At 40.3% G+C, this 12,972-nt stretch overlaps 1 protein-coding gene across 2 annotated transcripts; it reads left to right on the top strand.

Moving 5' to 3' along the window:
- The first annotated feature begins 1,508 nt into the window (after nt 1-1,508).
- Nucleotides 1,509-8,116, top strand: LOC118737784 (ribonucleoprotein RB97D). Of its 2 annotated transcripts, none has more exons than XM_036468540.1 (6): nt 1,509-1,750; nt 1,818-2,050; nt 5,258-5,502; nt 5,570-6,184; nt 6,240-6,400; nt 7,992-8,116. In XM_036468540.1, the coding sequence occupies exons 1-5, from the start codon at nt 1,655-1,657 to the stop codon at nt 6,389-6,391; spliced, it is 1,341 nt and encodes a 446-aa protein (XP_036324433.1). In that variant the 5' UTR covers nt 1,509-1,654; the 3' UTR covers nt 6,392-6,400; nt 7,992-8,116. The 2 variants fall into 2 exon arrangements, with proteins under 2 accessions (XP_036324433.1, XP_036324432.1); XM_036468539.1 differs by having other exon boundaries at nt 6,692-8,116.
- Nucleotides 8,117-12,972: the final 4,856 nt, after the last annotated feature.

The raw sequence follows: 12,972 nt of genomic DNA, 5'->3' as shown, positions 1-12,972 counted from the left end.
CACTTCGCTTTATAGGGTAGAGTTGTCAAAATATCGATGGCACTATCGATAGTATCGATAGTTTCAATTTTTTTAGACTATCATTGATAGTTTTTTCTTATACTATCAAAAATATCGATAGTTTAGTAGGACTATCAATCATCTCTACCAACTATTTTGAAATTATTTGAATTTTTTAATTTGAATTAAAAATTTTGTTTTTTAGTGTGATGCCGACGTCATATTCAAATATGCACGCATTTAGGCCAAAATACATACATATGTTAATCGTAAATCCTGTTTTGTTTGTATAAAGCGAAGCGCTCATTGGCGCGATTCTGTCGTTGCGAATCCGCAAGCCCAAAAATTACAACAATGCTACCCATACATTTTAATGCGCTAGCGCACACTTGCACGATTCCGTCGCTGCGAATTTTTCGAACATTCAATGTTCCTCTATTAACGCGTTCGAAACGCGGCTTGTAGCGTTTTGAAGGCGTCAAAGAAGAAGAAGAAAGGTGTCACAGCAATAAAGGCAAAGAAAAAAAAAGTGTAATGTACAAAAACTAATAAAAACGTTCGTAATAATAGTATTTTGTACGATTTGGGCACGCCGAGTGCGAAAATACACGAAATAAAGGGAAAATTGGGTGAATTGTACATCGGAAATCGACGCGAAAAAATCGCTCAAGTGTGCGCACGTTTGCGGATTCGAAGTTAACAGCCGAATTCGCAACGTATTCGCAACGATGGAATCGCGCTAATGTGCGCTTCGCTTAACTTGTGTTTGTTTTTGAACTTTCTTAAAAGAAAAGTATTTTGGCTAAGCATTTACTTAATTTTGAATGATTATAACTTTTATAAGATAATATTTTTTTCAAAGCAACCTAACGGATTTAGCACTATCGATAGTGCTATCGATAGTTTTCTTTTTTTCGAGACTATCGTGAATATTGATAGTTTTTTCTGAAAACTATCAAAACTATCGATTGTGTGACTATCGATAGTTTGACACCTCTATTATAGGGCATTGTATAAAATTTCTGTATATGACAACAACGAATTTGCTGCAGTTTGACCAAACAAAGTTAGTTTGCTGTGAGAGTCGCCAAACTCGCTCTCTCCGAGTTTGCTGCAACAACAATTGCACGCAGTTTGCCAAACAAAATTTCTGCACAACACCGACCTAAGGGATTTAAGGAAGTGTCAAAACTCGAATGTCACTATTGAGCAAACCTTTAATTATTGTATCATGCCATGTCCCCACCAAAAAGTTAGGTCGGTGTAAAGCTTAAAGAGAAATTCATAACAAAATAACTATATGTATTAAAGAGGCGCTGCTAGTTATAATTCAACGTTCATGTTCGACATTTTGCTAAAAATTAATTATCTTAACTATTGTCAGGAGACAATTATCAGCGTTTTCGACAACTAGTAATTATTTTTTTATTCTATTGAGAGCATTGCCCAATGTAAGCGCGCCGTAGTGTAAATTTTTTGGTTTTTTTTCTCAAACTGGCAGTTCAGTGAATGTCTGAATAGATCTGGCAATGTGTTCGCCATTTTGTTTCATCCTCGAAAATAGAAAATTTTGTGGTAGTATACACAAGAAATCAAGTTTGCAAATTTTGCATTTCTTTTAGAAAATCTATTGTATCAGAGAAAACTCTTTAAAATGTCTGATATTGTAAAAACTGAAGATGGAGCTAAAAAAGTAGTTAACATCGACTTGTCGGAAGAAAGACCAAGTTCTCCTAAAACAACGGATGATGTATGTAGCATGGAAATATCTTGTTCATATTTTGGTGATTTATTACATACTTATTTCCAAATTTCAGCAAGATATCTGCGAGTTGGAACATTTGCGCAAATTATTCGTTGGAGGTCTATCGGGGAATACAACTGAGACAAGTCTAAAAAGTTTTTATGGTAAATGGGGCAATGTAGTAGATGCCGTGGTAATGCGTGAACCGACATCCAAACGTTCTCGTGGTTTCGGTTTTATTACATACACTAAAGCCTCTAGCGTTGATGAAGCCCAGAAAAATAGGCCCCACGTTATAGACGGCAAGTAAGTAGAATTATATGTATGGCTAATTTTTTACGTAGTGCCTTAAGCACCATAATATATTTTGTCTTATATAAAATGTTCCAACAACCCAACAAGCAAAATAAACAGTAGTTTTTTTAAGTTGACCAAAAATATAAAGCTCACAAAACGATCATTCTTGTCGTTAACCTTTTTAAAGTTAAATGATTTATATAACTTCGCTGCCAACACTTGTCAAAGGACCATTTGCTAAAACTTAGTATAAAATTAATACTAAAACGCCTATTTAAAACCTGATAAAGCAAGCTTACTTTTAAGTTAATATTAAAAACACTTACAGAAGTGCTTGTTGGAAAAATATACTGAATACATATCGCACGTTGGATAATATAGAGATCGTAGCCTGGGTAAAAGATTGTCGTAAGCGTCATACGTACGTGCGTAACATACGACAATCTTTTACCCAGGCGACGAGATGTAATTCAAAAATTACGTTTTTGGAGATTCCATCATACAATTAATAAGCTTGATAAAGAGAATATGTTCAGCCTAAAAGTTGGCTAAACTGATTGATTAAACTTTAATTGCGTTTCCCACAAAATTTAAAATTTTAAATAATTCTGTATAATATGTTCAAGATCCCAGTCGACAAAATAAGCGTTTCTAAATAAACACCATCATGAAGGGATTTTTCAATAAGAAGCTTTATTAGAAGATCTTTCAATAGCTTTGCCATTTGAAGGCAGACGGTGTGTTTCCAAGCAACCAAAGTCCAATAAAAGCAATAATCCTAGTTGAAGCATCGAGGTTAGAATGGTGGCGGAAAAACTATTTCTGCGCTGGTAATAAACATTCTTTAACCGGTAAATAAAGCTGGCAATTGTAACCGGTAAATTTTGTTTCCATCATAAGGTGGGTACAAAGTATTATCCCGTGAAATATGCAATGCCAGAATTTCCACAATTCATAGCTGAATTGCAGAATATTTTAACTGCATTACCAACGTACCTAGAATCGCGGTGACAAGCACTGGTAACATTTTTTGGTAATAAAATCTTCGGGATGGGCGGGTTCGGGGCCAAAAATTGAATTTGAGGATAGGCGGGATCGGGGCTAAATATATAGTCCAGCGCCCATCTCTAGTGTGGAGTTCTACCCTGAAGTCGTAATGTAAAACTTATAGTTAAATAGTGCTGAAAGTTTAAAGGCGTCCACGCCAAGTTTTTAGGTTGGATGGCTTTCAGCGCTCACGCCGAAAAAAATGTAGCTGAATAAAGTGCAGTAAGTGGGAACGGCAGTAGACGCATGTGTTCTAGTCAAAACGCCGAAAAGGCTTTTATGGTGTTCTACTCTAATTGCTGAATATCAATTTCCTCCAAATATAAAACATTTCAGCCATACATATTTTTATTCTTATTATCACCAACATTTCATTGAATATAAGGGTATTTTTCCATATGTATCAAATTGATGCATAACGTACTTTGTGTTACAAAAAATTTCCGATGGATGCGGGTTAAGCAAGAAACAAATTCGACTTCAAATCTCATATAAAAATTAAAAATAGTGCCGTTAATTTCTGCAAGATCCAATGCTCGGATCTGAACCAAATTAGTATGAGGACTACCTCTGAGGTACAAATTTTCGTTTAAAAATAATTCGATTCGATTAACGTGGTTCAAAGTTATACGGTATATAAAAGAAAAAAAAATATTTCGATCAATTGATAAACTCCTCTTTTTTATGAAGTCGGCTAAAAAAAAAAAACATAAAAAGTTCCGTTGTTATAAATCCTGATTAAAAATTTTACGCAATTTTATTGATTTTTTTTTTTAACTTTCGTCCAAAGTTTTGAATTCGGGTCAACGAATTGATCAAACTTTGATTGTGTTTTCCCACAATAATAAAATTTTTGAAATAATTCTCTTTTGAGTCTTTGTTGCTTAACAATTCGGTAAATTTGGCAGCGAAATCTATAACAACACCTTCACATGCACTACACGACACTTTCTGGTATCATATAAATACTTACAAGAGAACCATCAAAAGTAACACGTACGTTTCAAGCATTCAACACATTCTGATACATCAGACCAATTCTAACTCGCCAATACCAAAAAAACCTACGGAAAACATTTCGACTAGCACTAACATAACAATAGATACTACGATTAGTTCATATAATAAAAACAATACGTGTGCTCATTTCTTAATAAAAAAAAACACCTACTTTAAGAGGGTCTTACAAAACGGTACAGCAGCTTATGCGGCCATAGAACAACAAGCCAACGGATCCGCCTATATGGGGTTCGGCAATCTCTTCTAACACCTTACGCCGACAGTTTCAATGCAGAATACAATTTTCGATTCGTCATGCATCGAGCAAAAAGCAACATGCACTTATTTGCTCGGATAGCCTTAGCGTGGTGAAATCACTGCAACACGACGACGAATTACGAAGATTCCTTCTACGGATACCAGCTCACGTCGGTATAGCTTCCAATGAAGTGGCGGACGAAGCAGCCAATGAAGCTATAAAAATGCCTCTTATAATGGAATGTTTAAGCGCATTCATTAAAAAATTGGCAGACATCACGCACTTCTTTAAAACACACACAACTTAAAAGACCACACTATATTTAAATTTAAAGTATGTATTAAAATAGCACGAATGAGATTCGATGTAACTAACTTCAGCCCCAGACACCATTCTAGAGGCGGCAGATAGCCAGAACTGTTGAAAACATTCTCAAGGATTCCGCCATCTCAGGAAGTCAGGCTTACCTTGAACCAACACTCGACTGCAGTAACGAAACCAATATAAAGTTCATCAGCGAAGCCTTAAAAAGCACAATCTCCTACAGGAAGTATAACTTTAATGAGAGAACAACAACTCGGGAGCATGGCATCGCAGCCCATCCCCCCGTGCATATATTTTATAGATTTATTTACAAAATATAAAGATAAATAGAATAAATAAATAAATTCTCTTTATAATTAAAAGTGCGAAATATGTACATATGTATAATTTGAACGAAACCAAGTATGTAATTTGTATGTTACTGTGAACACAGTCTAAGTTCATCTTGAAAATATTTTCTGTCCTATTCTATTATTTTATGAACTCTTATGCATACTCCAAACACGTCTTCTTAAAACTTACTTACTTTTCCTTTAAATTTTCTTTTCTTACATTTCCTTTCTATTTAATAAAATCTTTTCTTGCAGGACTGTCGATCCAAAACGCGCCCTACCTCGTCCCCAACGGGAAACTCGCGAAACAAATATTTCGGTTAAAAAGCTTTTCGTTGGAGGTTTGAAGGATAATCATGACGAGCAAAGCCTTAAAGAATACTTCTCGCAATTCGGTAACGTTATATCAGTAAAGATCCTGACGGATAGAACAACTGGAAAGCGTCGAGGATTTGCGTTCATAGAATATGATGATTACGACTCCGTTGACAAAGCAATACGTAAGTTCTCGCTTTCAAAAGTTTCAACAAACAAATTCAGCGTTTTTTTTTCGTTTTTTTATTGCAGTACAAAAAGTGCACACAATTAAATACGTTGTGATTGATGTTAAAAAATCTGTGTACAAGCAAGGCCCTGAAGAAAAAGAGCCCGAAAATAACAAAGATGGACCAAAACCAGTGCAAGGGATTCAAAAACCAGCAGCTAATAATCGGCCCCCACCACCACAGACACCAATGCCACCTTATCAACCGGGACCGCCAGCTCCATACCCACAGGCTGCCCCATACAATTATTGGGGACCTCCACAGTATCCAGCACCACCGCAATATGGTCCATATCCACAGCCACCCGCCAATGCGTGGAATACCCAAAATGGCTGGAATGGTTGGAACGCAGGACCCCCAACACCACAAAGTGGCGCACCGCCGAACAATTGGTATCCACCAAATCAGTGGCAACCAAGCAATGTGCCACCACCAAATGGCCCGGCACCGCCCGCAAGCTGGAATGCACCACCAAGTGTACCGCCCCAACAGCAAGGACCGCCCCAACAGCAAGGACCGCCAGCTAATTTCGGTGCCGGTTATCAGCAAAACTATGGCGGCGGTCCGACTAAACATAGTGCACCAAACCCCAACAATCGCATGCATCCATATGGTCCACCACGAAATTCTAATTATGGTAAGAATTTTAGAATTTACTAAAAAAACTTGTAAATAATTATTAACATTTACAGCTAATGGTAACCAGCCACCACCACCACAGGGATTTAATGGATATGGGCCAAATAACCCACCCGCAGGGCCTATGCCAGCTGCTAATAACGGTCCACCAGTCGGGCCGCCAGTTAACAATGCTGCACAAATGGCTAATAAATTTAGGCGTTGAAACTTAAAGGTAATACAAATTTTCAATATTATTCAAATTTTTAAGTTTCGGCGATTTGCTAGGCATTTTTTTCTTGCGGGATTAAGTTAAGCTGGCTTCAAAAATATGTGCATATATTACTTTTTCCAAATTATCAATAGTTTATTTGATGTGGATTTGTATAAAAATAATGAGAATTTTAGAAAGTAGCTTGACGCCAAATTTGAACTCTAATTTGCTTGTAATTTAGCACTTATGTATTCATCTTTATTTATTTTACAAACCCGTATATAACTTTTAATTAAATTCTCTTTAATTTAGGTATAATACCGCAAGCTCAGTTTAGAAGAAATGCTTAATTATAAAACACAGAAGGGCTTTCCTGTTTTGTCTATTACACTAATAGGTCAATGCATAAAAGGATTATTATTTTAGAACTAAGCTATATATCGATATACGATATACATATATACATACTTTAAATATAGATATACTTATTCAAATACTTTCTGAATAGGATACTTTATGTTACAATAACATTGTTACTAGTTTTAATTAAATACTTAACACAAATTTGAAAGTTTATGGTTATATAAGATATATCGAAATTTATATGTATGCCAATTTTTTCGTTTCGGAAAATGTATGGAGCATTCTTAGGGCTTTTTGAGAGTTGTAATGAATGCGTAAGCTTTACCTTTAAATTGAAAATGTTCATATTAAGTCTAACTTATAATTGCACATGTTTGGCAAAAGTTGATAGGTAAGTTTATCCATGCATGGTTAATTGATATAAAGGAATTATAAACTTAGTTTAGAATAAAAATAAAAACTGACCTAGACTTATGTATTACTATGTAGAACCATTGAAATTATGTTATTGAAACTACATATAAATTAAAATGTATATGACAGCTCTTTCGGATATATAACCAGATTTATTTCACACATAACAATGTTCAAGAACACACAAGTTCGACGAAGCTACTTTTTATAATTTGAAAGATTATCAGTAAAGCTTAGCACATTGGATACGTTTGATTATCATAGATTATCAGTAAAGCTTAGCATATTGGATACGTTTTAATATTTAATTGTTAATAAAATTAAACACATGTTTACTTGCTTAAAATTGTATATAAAATTGCCGTTTGACCGAATATATACTATAATTCACCCAACAATTCTTTAGGAACCAATCAAAAAGTACCAAATACATACATAGTTTTATGTAGATTTATATCAAAATATTTTACAAGTATTTTATAACAGCAAATAATAAATAAAACTAGGAAATGGTTAAGAAGGTTCTATGTATTTTCAGAAGCAGACCATATGTATGTTTACTAGTTTTATCAAATAAAGTAAATTTAATCAAATAATTAATACCATTTTATGTATTTATTTTATTACATTACATACATACATTTAATAACGTATACGTAATTAGGTACAATACAATAATTAAAGTATACAGGTAAAGCGAATTAAGTTTGCTGTAAACAAAGAATTTGGTCCATAGGTATATATTTGATAGGAGACTAATAACTTAATCCGTTTAAATACTAAAACATTTTTGTATGTATGATATAAACTATTTTCATCTCATTTTATGAAACGGGCCGCCTGCAAAAGTTTCAGGAAAACAAATAGCCCAACAGTGAAGATGGCGTGGCTTGTCAAGACCGATTGGACAAAACTATGAGGATTACTTTCGGTTTCTGTAAAGACTATTTGCCGCGCATTTTGGGGTAAGTTTTCCCCCTCAAGCAGTGCATGAATATATTTTTCAAATTGAAATGTGTAATTTCGTTTTAAAAGAAAAAAAAACTATAATAAAAAAATAATAAAATAAAAAAGTGGCTGTATTTAATTAAATAACAAGCATCTCTATTATAACAGGTGAATATTGGCACAACGAATATAATGGGTTTTTTTCAGCTTCCTGATTTCAAGTAATAAATTAGTGTGCTCTTTCCACATTAAAGAGATGTTTATGTGGGCGTACGTCACACCTTGCCAGACTTTTCCCTTGGGACTGTTGTGCTGAGTAGTTAGCGGGGCAAACTACGCCAGATCCCACGTGACTCGGGTTTTACCCGACCAAGGGCTGTTGTTTCGGCGATCTAACCTCGTTTAGGTCGGCGAAGTATCTCAGAAGTTGTTCGTCCATAGGGCTACATTCGCAACGTTTTCTTCTATTCAGGGCTGGCAACGAGTCAATCCCAGAGCCAGAAACCTACACCTGCTGTGTATGCCAGGGACGACTACACCACAACTCCACCTCAGTCATGTGCAACGCTTACGAGGGGTGGAGTCATCTCAGAGTCTGCTCAGGACTACGGACACATCGGCAGTGGACCACATCGCACGTGGTCCCCTGCTGCTTAAGCCGAGCAGCCTCCACGGCTAACCCCAGTCCACCTGAGCAGTCCCACACAAACACCACAGCACAACAACATAACAACACAATAGACCACACCACAACCGCGACAGACCACAGAACACAAACAACCGCACCACCACCCACACGCCGCCGCCAACAACTCTTGGTTCCTCCTACAATCTGCACAGTATGTCAGACCAGGATATTCCGTAATGTGACATCAGTCAAGTGCAACACCTGCCTTGGCTAGTGGCACTTTAGGGCATGTTCAGGTCTGCGCACCACGCGAGATTGGACGAGGAACTTCGAGGGCCCGTGTTGCACAGCACGGTCGCAAACTTCAACCGCGACGCCACCCACCACCACCACAGGGCGACAACCACCTCAGCAGCGCACACAGCCAGTGGCGGCAAGGCCACACACATCTCTCACACCCCGCATTACCACACGTCTCCCGGCCCACATGTAGCTCCCTCAATTTAACTGCAACGGGCTTCAGAGCAAGATCGAGGAGATAACCGTCTTTATGGGAAGGCATGGTATACTGATAGCTGCGGTCCAAGAGACGAAGCTGCACAGCAATTCAACACTGTTGAGTTGTGCCGGGTACAACGTGCCCCGTCGAGATCGCGAGCGAGATAATGGTGGTGGCTTAGCGTTCATCACGCACCACACCGTGCAGTATCGTCTTATTGAAACAGACATCGACCGCAGGGATACCACCCTAGAATGTCAGGGCATCGCTATCCGGTCAGGCGATGTTGAGCTCGAAATATTTAACATATACATACCCCCTGTCACGATCGTAGGGGAACCGCTTTGGCTGAGCAGATAGACGATTCGACATTCTGCACAGTGAACGACGACGCACCCACCAGGATTATGGGCAGCTGCTGCAGCCCGCCAGACATAACAATAGTCAGCGCTGGTCTGATAAACAGCATATCATGGCGACCTGTGCTGACTTTGGCATCAACCAACCGACTTTGCTTCCGCGGAGCACCGAACATATATCAACTTTTCTAAAGCTGATTGAAAAGGCTTTGCGGAATTTACTGAAAACACCTTCGCTGCTCTCCCCACTCCAACCGACGTCCACCTCGGTGAACGTAAGTTCCGCAGGGCTGTCACCGCTGCTGCGGCTCGTTTCGTACCGGCAGGATGTATCACGGACCCACGTCCAAATTTCCCTGCTGAAGCGGCTGTTCTAGCCGATGAGCGTGATAGCCCGTATCAGGGATCTCAACGCGGAGATTCGGCAACTAGTAAACGTACATAAGCGGAAGAAGTGGGAAGAGCATCTGAAGACTTGTAACTTCACCTTTGGTGTGAGTAAGCTTTGGTCAACCGTGAGGTCACTGTCCAATCTGACGAAGCACGACAACAGAGTCGAAATTTCTTTCGGCGGCCATGCCTCGTCGGACCCGGAGCGATGCGCGGGCTATTTTAGCCGGCAGTTCATACTGCATCCTCCGGTGGACAAAACCAAGCGTCGAGTGACCAGAAGGCTGCACAAACTGCCAACAAATTGTGCCCCCATTGAAGTTCAGGTGGCCATCAGGAAGGCGAAAGCCTCCAAAGCCATGGGTTCCGACGGAATATGCATGTTAATGCTGAAAAATTTGGGTCCTGCGGGAGTAGCGTACCTAACGGGAGGTCCTCAATATCTCAATGGCCACTCTCATAATCCCAGGGGGCTACTCTGTAATGCGATGCGATAGGCAAATTCGTCGTAAGTAATACGCTGTGGCGATTGCCTATCGCATCGCATTACAGAGTAGCCCCCAGACATCTGGAAGGTGTGGAGAGTGGTCCCACTGCTCAAACCGGGGAAACCAGCCAACAAAGGAGATTCTTATCGACCGACAACACTCCTTTCGCCGGTAGCGAAGACACTAGAGGCCTTGCTACTCCCATATTTCACGAACCACTTGACCTCAGCGAAGCATCAGCATGGTTTCCTTAAAGTGCACAGTATTACAACAGCACTTAACGCCATAAACGTTCAGATAACACGTGGCCTTAACCGTAACCGTCCCTGTGAGAGAACTATTCTACTAGCGTTGTACCTGTCAAAGGCGTTTGGCACTGTCAGCCACTCCACGCTACTAGAAGATATAGAGGCTTCCTCTCTCCCACAGAGGCTCAAACGGTGGTTGGCAAATTATCTGAGTGGTCGACACTCGTAGGTAATGTTTAGAGACAAATCGAGCAAACTTAGGAAAATTAAACAGGGGGTTCCACAGGGTAGTGTCCTATCCCCGCTATTGTTGAACTTTTATATTTCAAAGCTCCCTCAACCACCAGAGGGAGTCACGATTGTCTCCTACGCCGACGATTGCTCGATCATGGCGACTGGGAATGGAATTGATGACCTGTGTTCGAAAGTAAACGGGTAATATCTCCGATCTTTATCGCTTCTTCACTGCAAAGTGTCTAGCCCTCTCCCCTACGAAATCCTCTGCGACCTTTTTCACCACCTGGAGTTCAGGCTACCGCTGGGAATTCACGTCGATGATACACCAATTCCGACAGCGAATAACCCCAACTCCCCCCCATACTCGGAGTAACCTTCTACAGTCTGCTCTCCTTTTCTGCGCACGCAACCGCTATTGTCAACAAAGTACAGAGCCGCAACAAGGTCCTCAAGTCGCTAGCCGGTAGTACTTGGGGCAAAGACAAAGAAACGTTGCTGGCAACATACAAGGCAATAGGCCGGCCGGTTTTAAATTACGCAGCACCAGTGTGGTCGTCGGGTACTAGTAGGATGCAGTAGATGAAGCTGCAGACGACGCAAAACACCGCACTACGGACAGCGACTGCATGCCTTCTGATGTCGCCTGAACACCACCTACACGACGAGGCGAAATTGCTCCCGATCAATGAGCATAATACAATGCTCTGTAAGCAGTTCCTTGTTGGGAGCCATAGACGTGGCCACCCAAATGGGCAGCTGCTCGCAGAAGAGCCCTCGCCCAGGCACGTCAGGAGGCATCTCTACGAACTGACGGACGAAGTCCAGAGGTTCATTAAACAACCTCTGGACCCGTCAGCTTATCGACAGGCCCTGACGAGTTATGTAGACTCCAGACCTGTGAATGCCGGGGAGACAAGAACCACAATTACCCAACTTTGCTCTGGCTACTGCAACAGGTTAAACTCATACCTGAGCAGACTAAACGCAGATGTACCAAATGAGTGTCCGGCATTCGGAGACACCTCATGACTCGAAACAACTCTTCGTATGCCCGGAAAACCCGACAACCCTAACGCCTTTGTCCATGTGGACCGACCCTATTGAGGCTGCACGCTTCTTGGGGTTGCCGTTAGTGGAACTTGACGGCAACGACTGAGATATTAACCGATCTGGACGGGGTTGTTGTAGCCGCTAAAACAACAACAACCTGGACGAAGGCGCAAAAGGTGCACTAGGTGTTGAAAGCTTTTGCAGCCTTCTGTTCACTCGACATTTGGCTTTGTCCGACGGAGGTTGCAGCGCAGACTGTCGAATAAAGTAGCTTGCGCATCCCTCAGGGCCCGAAGAAGCGCGGTTGCTGAAACAGATTTCGACTCTGTCGCCATGCTTCGTCAGGTTGGATAGTGACCTCACGGTTGACCAAAGCTTGCTTACATCAGGGATGAAGTTGCAAGTCTTCACTTCTTCCGCTTATGTGCATACGTTCACAAGTTACCGAATCTCCGTGTTGAGATCCCTAATGCGGGGATTTCCGGGATCGGAGATATTTGATTTTGTCCCTTTTTTCGGAAAAAAGAACACAGTGCGCGTTCAAATACCGCCGGTTTGTTTCCTCCTGACATAGTACAACGTTCGCCCATATTCCGCTTCATGATTGGTGTTGGGTTGCGATTCGCCTACGATCCTGCAACGCGGCAAGTTATGTATGTTAGTATAAATACCATCTGTGTAAAAACCATTTTCATTCGCTCTGCGCCACTTGCCAGCATTTCCAGCGGTGAGCTAGCGCACAAGCGTTTGGTTGTATGTACATACATACATACATATATACATATTTATGTATAATTCTTTAACCATTTGTTCGCATCCACATCTGTATCTGGAACTTGCATATACTATATGCACGAATAGCCCACAACACTTTCGGCTTTTGGGGCACACATAGTTGAAAACATGCAAACATAAGCATAATAATGCATCCTATGTACATGCATGTGGGGTACAGCCGACTTTCTTGTA

The sequence above is a fragment of the Rhagoletis pomonella genome, unplaced genomic scaffold (genome assembly GCF_013731165.1).
Source record: "Rhagoletis pomonella isolate Grant_MI unplaced genomic scaffold, Rhpom_1.0 Rhpom_scaffold_00004, whole genome shotgun sequence".
Classification (NCBI taxonomy): domain Eukaryota; kingdom Metazoa; phylum Arthropoda; class Insecta; order Diptera; family Tephritidae; genus Rhagoletis; species Rhagoletis pomonella.
This window is presented reverse-complemented; position numbering and strand designations above follow the sequence as displayed.